We start from the raw sequence: 15,276 nt of genomic DNA, 5'->3' as shown, positions 1-15,276 counted from the left end.
CCTGGAGGGCCGCAGTGTCTGCAGGTTTAACTCCAGTCCTGGAGGGGCACAGTGCCTGCAGGTTTAACTCCAGTCCTGTAGGGCCACAGTGCCTGCAGGTTTAACTCCAGTCCTGTAGGGTCACAGTGTCTGTAGGTTTAGCTCCAGTCCTGTAGGGCCACAGTGTCTGCAGGTTTAACTCCAGTCCTGGAGAGCCACAGTGTGGACCGAGGGCCAGAGCCGGACCAGGTGGGGGTGTGAGGTGGGCGTGGCAGACTCACCTGGCGGATGCCGTTCTCGAAGGCCTGGCGCGCGAGGGAGGCGGGGCCGTCCACGGTCTTGCCGTCGTCGTCCGGCCCCCAGCTGGCGCTGTAGATGTCGATGTGCTGCGGCTGCAGACTCAGTGACTTCGCCTCCACCATGTCCGTCACATCGCCATCCAGCATGCGCACACCTGCGCAGACAAGCACCGACGTCATCACCATGGCAACCATCGTCATCATCACCACCACCACGACAACCATCATCAGCACCTCGGCAACCATCATCATCATTATCACCACCATCATCATCACCACGGCAACCATCATCATCATCACCACCTCGGCAACCATCATCATCATCATCACCATCACGGCAACCATCATCATCATCATCACCATGACAACCATCATTACCACGCACACGCACAACTCACCCCCAATCCTGGCGTTATATGCGATCCCAACAGTGCAGTGAGAATTATTTGCAGATGCCGCCACCTCACCAGCACACCTGGTACCATGCCTGAGAGAGAGAGAGAGAGAGAGAGAGAGAGAGAGAATTTAGAGATACTTTCATGGTTTAAATGATGATCAATGTCAACTTTAGGAAACGGATCATTCCTGTTAGGGACCACAACAAATCTGCTGTAATACTACAGCAGTGCCAGCTGCCCATTAGTCAGTTTTTTTTTGCTCCACGTAGTTAATGGCTTCCTTGCATAGCGAGCTGACCTCAGAGCTCGAAGAGAGGCCAGGGCCTGAGTGTTTCCTAGTCCAGGTCCTACAGAATCGACTGCACACTGAATGGTATCAGTGCCAGCTGCAGACAGTGTCTGGGCAAGGCCAATGCGCATCTGCACCGTGCATCCAGCCCATCTCCATTAACAGGAGGATCTTCCAGTAACCACGGCAGCGATGCGGTAAGTTTAGGCTTAAAAAAAAAAAATACCTCGATAAAAAAAAGAAGTCAATCCACATAGGGTTATGACAGGAACATCCATTAAAAACAGCGCTCTATCCAGTCCTGAACCAGCAGGCCTCTTTAAAGAACAGTTTGCAGCTTGTTTCAAGAGCATCTTGCTTCCCGGCAAGATAGTTCTGTGTAAAGGTAGCTACTCAGCTGGGAGGGTGTAATCCGACCCTACCCGCCCCCCTTCTTGGGCAAAAAGGGGACGCTCTGGGGGGGGGGGGGCAAGCCCAGTCAGTCCCTTAACACGTCCACCGTAAGGGCGCCCAGCGCAGCCGGCCGTAAGGGCCTGCAGCTGCGGTATCAGCCCAGCAGGGGGCGCCACACAGGCCAAGCTGGGCCACAGCGCAGAGGCCACCACGCTATTAATGACTAATTGTCCTGCCACTGTATGGGCATTTGTGGCAGCAGCCATTTCCATTTTGCCAAATGACTCTCCAAGTGTTCGACAACATCCACACAGTTAAATATTCCCATTTTTTCCCCAAGTGTCAAACCTCCAGGGGTAGATTACGAAGCCCACAGAGCTAACTGCTAACGGCTAGCGCCTCGCTCTTTCCCCAACGAACGTTCGCAGCGGATACAGCTCCAAAACGTATCTCTGTAGGATTAAAATCACCTCACAAGAATAAAAAACTCTTCAGCCTTACAATGAGAAAAGAGATAAGTTTCAAGAAATACAGCAGTGATAATAGTCTCACGTTGAAAAGCAAAGTCTTAGGCAGTTTCACTGTCATCATCATCAATTAATTCTCGTCTCAACATCTGAACAGTTTTGAAAGTCTCTCGCTGATCTCTTGGTAGGTGAAACCTCCTTTGACTTCATTTCTCTATTTCTTTGACTTTATTTAGCAGCATCAAAAACACTTCACTGAAAAGACTCTGAATTCTCACCAATTTCACGGCTTTTATATTTTCGTGACACTACCTTATTCTTTCTAAACTATATGCATTTCCTTTTTTTACCACTGATAATTCTTTCGTATCTGATACTTCACTGCCATTATCAGAAGAGTTGGACTCCGACTGTTTCTGTTTGGGTGCCTTTTTACTTTATTTGAAGTCGCATTCTTTGCCTTTGTACCCATATTATAGCTTTTAGTTTCTCCACTTCAAACTTGGTACTCAAAGAGCCATCTCATCCTCTGCCATAGCTGTGTTTTTAATATTTCCCTCTGCCAACCCTGATTCAGTCACAGCTGTTTCAGATATACCATTACACCCCCCCCCCCCCCCCCCCCCCAGATTCACATTTTTGCACCCATTCTTTTCTTTACTTGACTTTTTTTGAAGACACCGTTTTTCTGTGTCTGGACAATTCTCTACTCGACAGGTCATCGTCATCGAGGTTGACAACACCCAAAACAAAAACCTGCACCTATTCTACACCTACCATGAAAAGCAATGTGAAAAAACCCAATACTGTGATATACACAGTTCTATAATGGACACAAAAAAACATAGAAAGTTTGAAAACAAGTCAGTCACTCCACGGAGATACACTTGCTCCCAGCATCCACTCAGAGAGAGAGAGAGAGAGAGAGAGAGAGAGAGAGATGGGCAGAGGGAGAGAAAGATTACTGATAACAAATTGAGAAAAGCAGTGAGCGTAGCCTGGTTTTGTCCCTGGACTGCTGTACCTTGGGTGCCAGTAACCCAGCCAGATTAAAGACTGGCACCCTGGTGTTCCTGAGGACGCACCCCAGGGGACCCCGCCTCCGAATAATCATCTCACCGTCCCGGCGAAACCGTCCCGTCAGCGACAGCGCCGGAGCTCGGACAGCAGCTGGTTCTCTTTCTTTTCTTTTCTCTTTCTTTTCTTTTTGTTTTAAATCTGAGAATCTGCAGCCAGTCCTGTGTGGCTCTTCAGCTCCACCGCATGCAGAACATTTTCCCTTTTTTTATTTATTTATTTTTAAACAGGAAAACAGACAGCCTGCCTTCCACATGCATTTCCCCCCACTTTTATTCAGACAAGTGGAAAGAATAGAAGAGGACTGCAGACAGGGAATGATCACAGTACAGAGAAACAGAATGCCATGGGGGGGGGGGAGGGTGTTTGTGCACGGATTGAGTCCCAGCCATGGACTGCACCCCCCAAGGGCCTCCCAGCAGAACCTTCTTCTGTTCAACTGCTCTACCATCTCTGCTGCTGTACCACATTTGAGCCTGGGGTAGCGGTGGGCGGGGCCAAGGGCGGGCGGGGCAGCAGTCCCACACAGGTGTGCCGCAGACTGACGGATTCAGAGGCACACGTGTGCAGAAAAGAAACCGGTAATAAAAAATAAAAACAGCTGTCATCTTTTCTTTTGTGCTTTTGAGAGGAGAAGCTTTGCTGTGAGACAGTTCCTCGATGAACCCCCCCCCGACCCCCCCATCAGAGCTGCCTGTTAACTGGGGGCGGGCAGGGGGGGGGGGGGGGGGGGGGGGGAGTTAATGTGCTCTAAAGCGTTTAACGGCAGGGCTGAGGCAAGGAGGAGTGGCTCCATTAATGAGGTCAAATGTTACCAAAGCTTTCTGCAATTTCAAGATAAATGCCTCACCACAACACCGCAGCACCCCCGCCCCCCCGGCCTCCCACATACTTCGCAGCAGGGCATGCTGGGAAGCCTGGCACGGCGATGACAGCGCGGCGCGGAGATCCACCGGACCACCGGCGCCTCGGCATTCACGCCGCCGGCTCATCCTCGCGACCCTGGAGACGACCTCTGACCCCTGCAATGCGCTCTCTGTGCAGGAGAACGTCCTCAGCGTAGCGAGGAATTCCTGCTAGCCCCCCCCCCCCCCGTCTCTCCCCCCTCCAGGCCTGTCATTAGGATTTAACTCAGTGCGTGTGAGAAGAGGTACCGGGGGGTGTGTGGGGGGGGGGGGGGAGGGGGGGGGGTACTCCTGGGTGGCCGTGTCCATTCGAAGCAACGCTATTGAGGAGAAACGAGCAGAACCTGTCAGAGTGCTACAAAGATGAGTCTCTCTGCCGTTCAAAGAGCACGCTAGCATCATGGTAAAGGATGCTAATATCATGCTAACAGTGAACATCTCTCGCACTGAAGCGCACACACATGCACATAATGCTACTGTTATGCTTATATCACCTTGATGTAAGGCCAGTTTCACGCTTGGTGTCAGGCAAACATCACGCTAACGTCGACCGTTTCACCCACGCCGCGCGAACATCACGCTAACCGCACGCTAACCCCGCGCCGATGCGGTAAATCTTCCAGCGCTTCCCTCCATTACCGTGAGAACGGCGGCGAGCTCTAAATCTAACCCAGCATTCCCGGCGGGCTGCGAAACGACCGGACCAAATTGAGACATCGCGATCCGAACCCGTTAGCCGTTACGTCACCCGTCCGTTAGCCGTTAGCGCTCTGAGCTACGCCTCCATTCCAGCTTGCCGCTCTCGCTGCGCATTTCAATCAGACATAATAGCGTTTTTATTTTAAAACGCACATTTCGCCGTGATATGAAACCAGCCAATGGGCAGCGAGGGAGGGAGAAGGAAACGGAAAATCGCCCAACGTGGAGGAGCGACGGTCCGTTACGCTAAACCTGCTCAGACGCCGAGCGTTTCCAGCTCACGGAACGGCGACGCAACGCCCGTTTCGCCGTCCGCCTGACACCGCAAAACCACAGAGCGTATATCGCCAAGGGAACGGTCGCTAAAACACCCCGTGAGGGAACCCAGCCGGGGTGCGAGGAAGAGCCCCGTCTGCATGAGCAACACGTCCCAGTTACTGAGAGCTAAAGATCACAGAGCATTAATCTTAAAAGGAGAGCCTTAAGTAATCACACTGCATAAAACAACATCATTTATTAATATCACGTTTCCTTTCTGCGAGTGAGTTAATGCTGAGCTCTGTCCTTAATCTTTATGTATAAACAATGCTTGGGGATTTACTTCTGAATATTTCATTTGGACGTTAAAGAGCAGAAATCTGCACCTTCCTGACATGCGACCTACACTCTACATGCAAAGACATAGTTTATGACACACTCACACGCACACGAACACGCGCACACACACATATTCCAGGAAAATCAGACAGCAGCTGTGCTGGCTGAACAGAGCTGTCGCTTTCCAAATAACTTTACACTCCTGAACGCTGCTCTCATCCCCTAATACTCCTTAACACTGCTCAACACTCCTCAACACTGCACTCACCCCATAGACTCCTCAACGCTCCTCAACACTGCTCAATGCTCCTCAACACTGCTGAATACTCCTCAACACTGCTCAACGCTCCTCAATACTCCTCAACGCTGCCGAACACTCCTCAAAACTGCTCAACGCTCCTCAACGCTGCTGAACACTCCTCAACACTGCTGAATACTCCTCAACACTGCTCAACGCTCCTCAATACTCCTCAACGCTGCCGAACACTCCTCAAAACTGCTCAACGCTCCTCAACGCTGCTGAACACTCCTCAACACTGCTGAATACTCCTCAACACTGCTCAACGCTCCTCAATACTCCTCAACGCTGCCGAACACTCCTCAAAACTGCTCAACGCTCCTCAACGCTGCTGAACGCTCCTCAAGACTGCTGAATGTTCCTCAACACTGCTCTCATCCCCAACAATCAACACTGCGCAACGTTCCTTAACACTGCTGAACACTCCTCAACGCTGCTTCGCTGAGTTTTTCAGCTGAGCCCCTCTCACCATAGCAACCCCGGCTCAGAGCGGACGGGACGGTGACATTCCGGAGGGTCCCGCACGTTAGCAAGCGTGCGGGCCGAGCGGAAATGTTTAGGTTCGCCGGCCCGCACACGGACCGCAGGGAACATAGAACAGCTGGGCTCAGATTAAACACCGGGGCTCCGGCCCCGCGGCCGGGGAAACAAGCCCCGCTAAACATTTAGAAAATCCGAAAAACATCTGCGTCCGCCGGTCGCCCGTCTGCGAGCGTCAGGACCGGGGGGGGGGGGGGGGGGGGGGGGGGGGGGGGGGGGGGGCCCAGGGGGGGGGGGTTCAGAAAGCGCACGCCAGAGGCCCGGCGTCTGACCGCTTTCCACGCAACAGCTTCTCACTTTTCCAAATCCCACCTCGCCCCCCCCCCCCCCCCACCCCCCCCACCCCCCCCCCCCCCCCACCCCCCCCCAACCCCCCCCAAATTCCCCGGTTGGGAAAACCCAACAGCAGCTGTAGGACGTGACCCAACCCATTCATCCGGACACAGTCCATCCCGCTTTGCTCAGAGAAGAGCGGGGGGGAACAACCCAGCACGGGAGGCATCCAAGTCACGCGTAGACTGAACGTCATTTTTAATTGGCTAAGAGCAGAGATGCAACTAAGAGACCAAGGCAGCCTCCCCCAACTGAGCCCCTCCCTCCCTCAGCAACCCTACAGACATCACCCCCCCCCCCCCGTTGGACTCTGGCACTGATTTGATTTAGGAGGAGAGTCCACACTCCCTGCTACAATTCAAATCAAACATAAATATATACACAACTAAATAAACAGCCCACACACACACACGCATACACACGCGCACACAGGTGAGATTTAGCAGGACACGCCCGCCGACAGGTCATCAATATGTTATTTGAATAAAGTCTGAACACAGCCATAAAAAAACGTTTTAAAAAAATCGTAACCATAAACATAAACACTATAACAATGTAACACCCATTAACGTGCTCTGTAGCTGTCTCTGCGAGCAGTAAACAGCCTTCAGACCTCCCACTGAGCCACTGAACCACCATGGAGCGCTGCCATATAGGGGCGTATAGCGGCATCATACAGCCTCGCATGTCATAGGAACACTGCCATGCTGCACAAATGATGTCATAGGAACACTGCCATATAGGGGTGTATAGCGGCATCATACAGCCTCGCATGTCATAAGAACACTGCCATGCTGCACAAATGATGTCATAGGAACACTGCCATATAGGGGCGTATAGCGTCATCATACAGCCTCGTATGTCATAAGAACACTGCCATGCTGTACAAATGATGTCATAGGAACACTGCCATATAGGGGCGTATAGTGTCATCATACAGCCTCGTATGTCATAGGAACACTGCCATGCCGTACAAACAATGCAGCACAGGGTTGATTCCACACGAAGTTAACGTAAGGGCCACTTTCTGCTTTTCTATTTGGGGACCTTTCTACGGTGGCTGAGACGTCCAAAGCATCACACCATTAATCACAACACGCAAACACTAATCGGAAAACACAACAATAACAACAAAAAAAAAAAAGCAACCAGCATTTGTGTTTTTCGATTTGAATTGAGTGGTGATGATGTTGTGTTGCTTGGCCTGTCTCTCAACCACCATAGCTCTCCTCTCCTCTGCTCTCCTCTGCTCTCCTGCAGGTCAGATGAACCCAGGAGAGGGTTTAAAGAAGAATAATAATAATGCCACGCATCACATAACTTTCACGGACGGAGGAATACCTGCGAGTCTTATTCCTGGAGCTCATCAGCGTTTCCTTTGAAAGCCCACATGTGTGGCACTGTCCGTGCAGAGCAGTGAGATCTGAGAGATAGAGCTGTTATGGGGGGTGGGGGGGTGGGGGGGCGGAGGGGGGGCGGCCTCTCGCTAATGCTCTGCATTCTCCCTCTTTCTCTCTCCTTCCCCCACTCTTCCCCTCTCTAGCTGTCTCCTCCATTTTTCCCCCTCTCCTTCCCCCTTTCCCTCCCTCTCTCTCCTTCTCCCTCTCTTTTCCTCTTGCCATCTCTGTCCTTCTCCCACTTTTCTCTCACTCTTATTTCAGTCTAGTGTGGAAAACCTTAATCAAACTCAATGTACAGCGCAGTTCACAAACAAAAATTCTTTGGAAAGAAAATATTTAAATGCGATTACTCATCTGTCTATGTTTTTCCCTTCTCAGCGAAAGGCTAGCACACTGTGTTCTTCATTAGAGAGAGAGAAAGAGAGAGAGAGAGGGGGACCAGGGGTCTAGGAAAGAAAAGGGTTGAAGCCTTGAGAAGCAGCTGTTCCCGTAAAACAAAAAGTAAAAAAAAATAAAAAAATAAAAATAAAAAATAAAAAACAGACTTATGGCATGTAAAACACGACAGAGGACTTACGACACACACACCACAGTCTGTTCCAGTTCCCCCCGTGTGCACGTTCATACCGTACACTGTACCCTTGGGGCCATTTATACCCAAAGAGGAAATTAAAGGGGTTTCAGCAACAGATGGGTAGCGTACCTGACCCCAACAACTGAGGCCAAAACAGAACACTGTAATTCTTATTTATCTGCCTGAGAGAAACGCTCATCAAGGGAGACTTGCACAACGGCAAATAAAAACTGCAGATTTATACAGTGCTGTCTGTGTGTGCGCGTGTGTGTGTGTGTGTGTGTGTGTGTGTGTGTGTTGTGTGTATACAGTGCAGGTGTACCACTGGTCAACCACTTCACTTTACCAAAACCTTGAGCCTGGATCACATGACCACGAACTCGAATCACATGACCTGAAGCTCAGTTATTGGGGCGAGTGTGCACGTTCTTCAGCGGGTCAAAGGTCAGGACACAGCCAGTGGTCCGCGTGCGTTTCAGAGCGCAAACGAACTCTGACCCTGAAGCGAGCCAGCCAGCATCGCCCAGCCAAAAATAACGGCACCACCGTCGAAAAATCACAACCTTTATGAACAGATCAAATTAACCGCCAATGTGGCCACTGCGTCCAAGCGCTCAATTTAAAAGGGGAAATTCAGAGAGGAACAAAAAAATAAATTCTCCAGACAGCAGGATTATGAAGCGCACCGCTCCCTGGCAGAAAAGATCATTACGGGAAAGAACTCTGACAGACCCGAGACTCGTAAAATCCTCCTCCTCATTACCAGCACAAGAAGAAGTGTAAATAACGATGATCTGAGAACAGCCCCCTGACACCACTGCCATGAGAGGGAGGCAGAAGAGAAAGACAGAGTCAGAGACGATGATCTTATCTGAAAACGCTATGCGTATTCATAAACCGCTCCTGTCTCTTTAAGAAAGAGAACCTCCATTCAAGAAAGAGAGGTTGCCAAAGCATTTCAGCTAAAACATCCAAAAACACTCCGACAGCCAAACTGGCAAGACAGCCGAGCAGCGGAGCAGGATGCATAGGCTGCACGCCAGGACCTGCATACGCTATTATTCTGTCACAACTACGCACTAACTACACATGAACTACGCACTGACTACACAAACTACGCACTGACTACACATGAACTACGCACTGACTACACACTAACTGCACACTAAGCACAGCTATGCACTGACTACACACTAATCCCAACCCTGCATTGACCACACACTATAAACACTAACCACAGCTACGCACTGACTGCACACTAACTACACACTATGCACGGACTACACACTAACCACAGCTATGCACTGACTACACACTAACTGCACACTGACCACACACTACACACTCCAACCACAACTACGCACTGACTGCGCATTGACTACACACTGACTACACACTGACCACAGCTACGCACTGACCACACACTAGCCGCAACCACCACCGCTGCGTATAGAATACGCAGCAGACACTTGTTCATTCTGCGCTGTTGGCAGGACCTACTTGTTCTCGTTGCTGGCGTCGTAGCGAGGCATGGGATCCAGGTCATTCCCGTTGACATCATAGCTGGCCCGCGTATCCTGAAAGAGAAACACGCCATGCGATTCAGGGAAGGCACGATTCACTCCACAGATATTCAACTCTGCACGCAGACTACACACAGACCATCTGCACAGATATTCAACTCTGCACGCAGACTACACGCAGACCATCTGCACAGATATTCAACTCTACACGCAGACCATCTGCACAGATATTCAACTCTGCACGCAGACCATCTGTACAGATATTCAGCTCTACACGCAGACCATCTGTACAAATATTCAACTCTGCACGTAGACCATCTGTACTGATATTCAGCTCTGCACGCAGACCATCTGTACAGATATTCAGCTCTGCACGCAGACCATCTGTACAGATATTCAGCTCTACACGCAGACCATCTGTACAAATATTCAACTCTGCACGTAGACCATCTGTACTGATATTCAGCTCTGCACGCAGACCATCTGTACAGATATTCAGCTCTGCACGCAGACCATCTGTACAGATATTCAACTCGGCACGCAGACCATCTGTACAGATATTCAACTCTCCACACACAGACATTATTTACTCTACACATCTTTAGCTCACCATGCAGATACTCTATCTACCACTCAACTACGACCGATAACTCCAGAAGCTAAAAGTCATCCAGTTTGCGATCTCTTGGATATTTATATTCATGTTACCAAAAGGGACCTTCTAGAAAGTCATATCACCAGCAGTAGCCTCCTAGAAAATCATATCATCCCAAAGCTTCCTGTTGCCAACCAGGGATAGCAAAATAAGGAATGAGGCTGTGACTGTTATCCATTCCACCATTCCGTCTAGTTGCCAACGGGAACCGCGAGAGACCAGGAAGTACGGAGAATAGGAGGAGGGCTGCGGACGGCGGCAGGTTCCAGTTTAGCATTTCTCTTTCACGGCTTCCCTTTCCCAGAAACAGCCCGCAGAGACCCCCAGTTAGCGCGGGAGCTTGTTAGCGGAGAGGGAGGTTCCTTTGGCTCCAGCTCCAATCGCCACCGATGCAAGCAGAGCTCCTTTTCAACAAGGTGTTTCCAGAGCAATCATTTCAATTTTTTTTTTTTTTTTTACACGTCCATTTTTCATAGGCACCGATATCAGTCCTCGCTGCAACATCAGATTACTGTAACACAAGTAAACACAACGTCAAAAGTAAATTAAATGAGTAGAATTCTATCCCTTGACGTCTGCGCGCAATCTTCAGTGAAAATCTATCCTCTCAGTTCAGTCCGGGGCTCGTGTTGAGCGCTACTGAGCGCTATGGTGATGAACCCTGAACTCTTAAGCTGTGTGGGTGAATGTCGGGGGTCCGTCTGACTTTTTCCTGAATCCAAAATGAGGCCTCGTCCTCAGGTGACCCCCCCCCCCCCCCCCCCCCCCCCCCCCCACCCCACCGCCATGTTATTTCAGCTCCTAAATTAATTTTAAAAACCAGTGAGCTGTGATCTCCAAAATCCTTCTCTGTGTCGCGGTGTTCCAGAGATAAAACTACCCATCCCCCCCACCCCCCCCCCCCCCCCCCCCCCTTCCCCCAAACACATACGCCTTCAGAAACACACACACACGCACACACACAGACAGACATACACACATACAGTGCACTGAAGCAGTAAATTCAAGCAGTTCTCACTGGCCAGAGACACTTTTGAGTCTGTGCGGCATGAATACCTATGACTGTGCTCACCCGACTCTGAGGTCAAGCTTCAGAACTGGATAAATGGTGCATTCTGGGAGTCACCGTCCTGACCGCAGTGGTAAACGGAGTTTAACCCCTGGGATTGGGCCCGGAGCCGATCTAACCTTCTGGGGGGAAGGAGGGGGGGTACGGGGGGGGGGGGGGGGACCAGCCCTTAGCGAGCCGAAAAAGATCTGGTCCTCTATCAAGTCTAGTTACGAGCGACCTGATGTAGCTCCGGTTCTGCGGCGTGCCTTCAAATCCCTCATGTTTCCAGTCTCTACGTTAGCAGTTGGAAAGACGGAAATCTAACACAGCTCCTGTAGTCCAAAAACCATAGAAATCCAATAACCAGCCCCAGTAGTCCAAAAAACTTACAGGTCCAATAAACACATCCTCTACAGGTAGTTTAGACTAGCTGAGCTCTCTGTGTCTGGGAAATGAGGCTTTACTGCTCAGTATTCCACAGTAGGAGGAGCCAACCTCAGCCACGCCCCCCCCGCCCTCTGTGCCAAAAGCATCAGCAATTGAACACCTGCGAGGCTCTCTTTTTGACCAGCCCAGACCAATGACTCTCTAACCAGCCCAGACCAGTGACTCTCTCTAACCAGCCCAGACCAGTGACTCTCTTTAACCAGTACAAACCCACGGCCCTCTCTGACCAGCATGGACGGGGACACTGTCAGCCACAGAGGCCGAGCAGAAAGCATGGTCTGGCTTTTGGGCCAGGGACAGAGACCTCTCAGACCGCCGGGCACGCTCTTCTCGCTCCTCTGTCCCTCCCTCGATCCCTCTCTCGATCCCTCCCTCGATCCCTCCCTCGATCCCTCCCTCGATCCCTCCCTCTCCGTTCCAGCGACGGCCACAGAGCCGCACACAGAACCACACACAGAACCGCACACTTACGTAGTTCTGCACCAGGTCCGGGTGGTTCCTCTCGATGCCGTCGTCCAGGATGGTGACCACCACGTCCTTGCCCGTGTAGCCCTGCTTCCACGCCCCGACGATGTTCATGTCCGACTGGCAGTTGTTAATGTCATCGTTGCAGTGCTGGCGGGACAGGGTGGAGGTAAGAAAACAACAACACACATCTTACCTGCACATCACCGACACCTGAGCTCTTCCTACTGATACATCATACCTGCACATCACCTTTACCTAAGCTGTTCCAGCTGATACATCATACCTGCACATCACCTATACCCAAGCTGTTCCAACTGATACATCATACCTGCAGATCACCTACACCAGAGCCTGACACACCTTAACTACAGGTCACGCTATACCTGTGCAGGTTCACGCTGAGCGCAGACCAGCCCAGAGCAGGTTTATGCAGAGGAAAACGGCACAGCTGGAGCACACTCGTTTATCCAGTGGCTGCCCCCCCCCCTCCCAGCAGGTAAGACCAGTGGCTGAAGTGCCAGAGCAGGTCAGCGGAATAACAGAACGTGCACAACAAAAAAAAAAAATAAATAAATAAAGTGCGGAAGAATCTGCATCCCCACACGGACACAATTTGTTACCGCACACAATGCCTTCTCAGAGACACCCCGCCAAGCGCCGGCGGCGGTGAAGAGGGAAGGGAATCTGGGCCTGATTTACGGGCTCTGCAGCCCAGGCCGTAAAGCAGAGCACGGCGGAGACGTGTCGCCCCGCCGCAGGTCTGCCCTTGTCGCTCGGCCGTGAAAAACGGCGTTCAGCGGCACCGCGGGTGAGTAAACCCGCGCATTTCACAGACGCCGATTGGCCGGAAGCCAGACCCAAGATCACCTTGATTGGTGATTTTTTTTGCTGCGTAGGAAACCTTCCATTGTACCCCTGTTGAATCTCTTTTTTTAATTTTTTTTTTTTTAATGTGTGTGCGTAATGGGAGGGAGAGAGAGAGAGAGGGTGGGAGGGAGGGAGGGAGAGAGAGAGAGGGAGGGTGGGAGGGAGGGAGAGAGAGAGAGAGAGAGAGAGAGAGAGAGAGAGACCTGTGCTTTGAAAGAAGACAAACCGCCAACTGACTGACTGAATAATTATGTTTTGATCACGGACAAACGGACTATACCCTGAGGTAACCCCACTCCCCATTGCTCTAGTTACAGTGTAAATTGAAAGAATGTGTTTGAGCCCTTTCCACTTTGAGCACTGACAAATAATGCAATCCAGCTGATGAATCAAATCTCAAAGTTTATCAGTTCATTTACTACTGTGGCTAATTTACCACAACAGTTCAGTTACACAAACCCTTGCATGTGGGACTGCAGCACGCACACACACACAGACACAGACACAGACACAGACACAGACACAGACACAGACACAGACACACGCATGAGGACAGCCTTCACACCAGATCCCGTGTAAACACAACAGTCAAAATCCCACATCAACAGCAATCACAAAACCCTAAAAACTGCGAGAGACCATGTAGGTTTACAATCAGAATAATCTTCCTGAAAAAATGCGTCGTTGTGAGCATGTCTATTAAGACGTGTGTGCTGTCTATCAGGAATGACATAGTCTCTCTCAAAATGCTGTTTTACATTTCTTTGAACGTCTTGCTGTGAGTAACAGTCCCATCTGAATCCAACATAACCCAGTGCTTACAATATTGTTCAGTTTGATCATTCTGTGGCAGCCAAAAACTCCTGCGGACTGAAACTAGGGTCAGAATACAGAGGTGCCTGTACGTGTCCTCTTCATCAGCGATTGATTGTTCCAGGTAATCCTCTGCCCCCCCTCAGCTCCAAACAGGTCCCAATACAGGTTATCACATATGTACACAGAGTTCAAATTCTCAACTACAACTAGGTTTTTCAAAAAACTTTACCTTTGGGGGAAAAAAACAATCACATAAAAGTGCCCCGGTCAAAGTGTCATGCTTACCCAGCACAGTTAAAGATTAAAGAGAATGGGGGAGAGTGGGGGGGGGGGGGGTAGAGCCTAGTCTGCCGTGCGTGTGTGTGTGTGTGTGTTTGCATGTCTGTGCATCTGTCTGCATGTCTGTCTGTCTGTGCATCCGTCTGTGTGTCTGTGCGTCTCAGTCTCTCTGTCTGTCTGGTTTACTTTGAGAGCGCTGTCCAAAATAAGCCAGTCTCTCCAAACTCCAGCTCAGTCAACCGCCATTTCTTAGATTTTATCAAAATGAGAAGCTCCAGTCCAGGTGTGACCATAACGAGCTGTGGTTAGATGATCACCTACAGCGGGCTGTGGTTAGATGATCAATTAACGAGCTACGGTCAGGTGATCGACTGTAACAAACTGTAGCAACATGACGAACTGTAACCAGCTGTGGCCAGACAAGCTACACTGAGGCCCTGACTGTGTGTGTGTGTGTGTGTGTGTTTTTGTGGGGACTGGACCCATCCCTGGTGCTTACATTGATACAGATCCAGCACAGACCGGCTTGTTTCACCTCTTATAAACTCATCACTCTTTCACAAACCCACCCCACAGTAGCAAACCGTTAAAAAACAAACTTCAGCTGCCCTGAGGAAGACTGCCTACCTGATAGCAAAAATAACACACAACTGAACACTAATATTTCATTGCATAGCAGTTTACTAATATTTCAGAACATAATGGGACATTCCTATTTTAGAACATAACAATATACTAATACTTCTGAACATTATGGAATACTATCATTTCAGAACATAATGCTGTACTAACATTTCAGAACATAATGCTATACTAATATTTCATAACACAATTTCAGAACTTAACAATACACTAATCTCAGAAAATGACAGTATACCAATATTTCATAACAAAATTGTGTATATTCTAATATTTCTGAAAA

At 50.1% G+C, this 15,276-nt stretch overlaps 1 protein-coding gene across 3 annotated transcripts in view; it reads right to left on the bottom strand.

Moving 5' to 3' along the window:
• pcsk5b (proprotein convertase subtilisin/kexin type 5b) overlaps positions 1-15,276 on the bottom strand; it is a 67,298-nt gene that overhangs the window by 36,958 nt on the left and 15,064 nt on the right. For all 3 annotated transcript variants that reach the window (XM_035379520.1, XM_035379522.1, XM_035379521.1), the window contains exons 4-7: positions 12,396-12,539; positions 9,749-9,825; positions 677-765; positions 261-433 (exon numbers count right to left, since the gene is read on the bottom strand). In XM_035379520.1, coding sequence (XP_035235411.1) covers positions 261-433; positions 677-765; positions 9,749-9,825; positions 12,396-12,539 — 483 coding nt within the window. The remainder of the gene's footprint in view (positions 1-260; positions 434-676; positions 766-9,748; positions 9,826-12,395; positions 12,540-15,276) is intronic.

This window comes from Anguilla anguilla, chromosome 10, assembly GCF_013347855.1.
Source record: "Anguilla anguilla isolate fAngAng1 chromosome 10, fAngAng1.pri, whole genome shotgun sequence".
NCBI lineage: Eukaryota > Metazoa > Chordata > Actinopteri > Anguilliformes > Anguillidae > Anguilla > Anguilla anguilla.
This window is presented reverse-complemented; position numbering and strand designations above follow the sequence as displayed.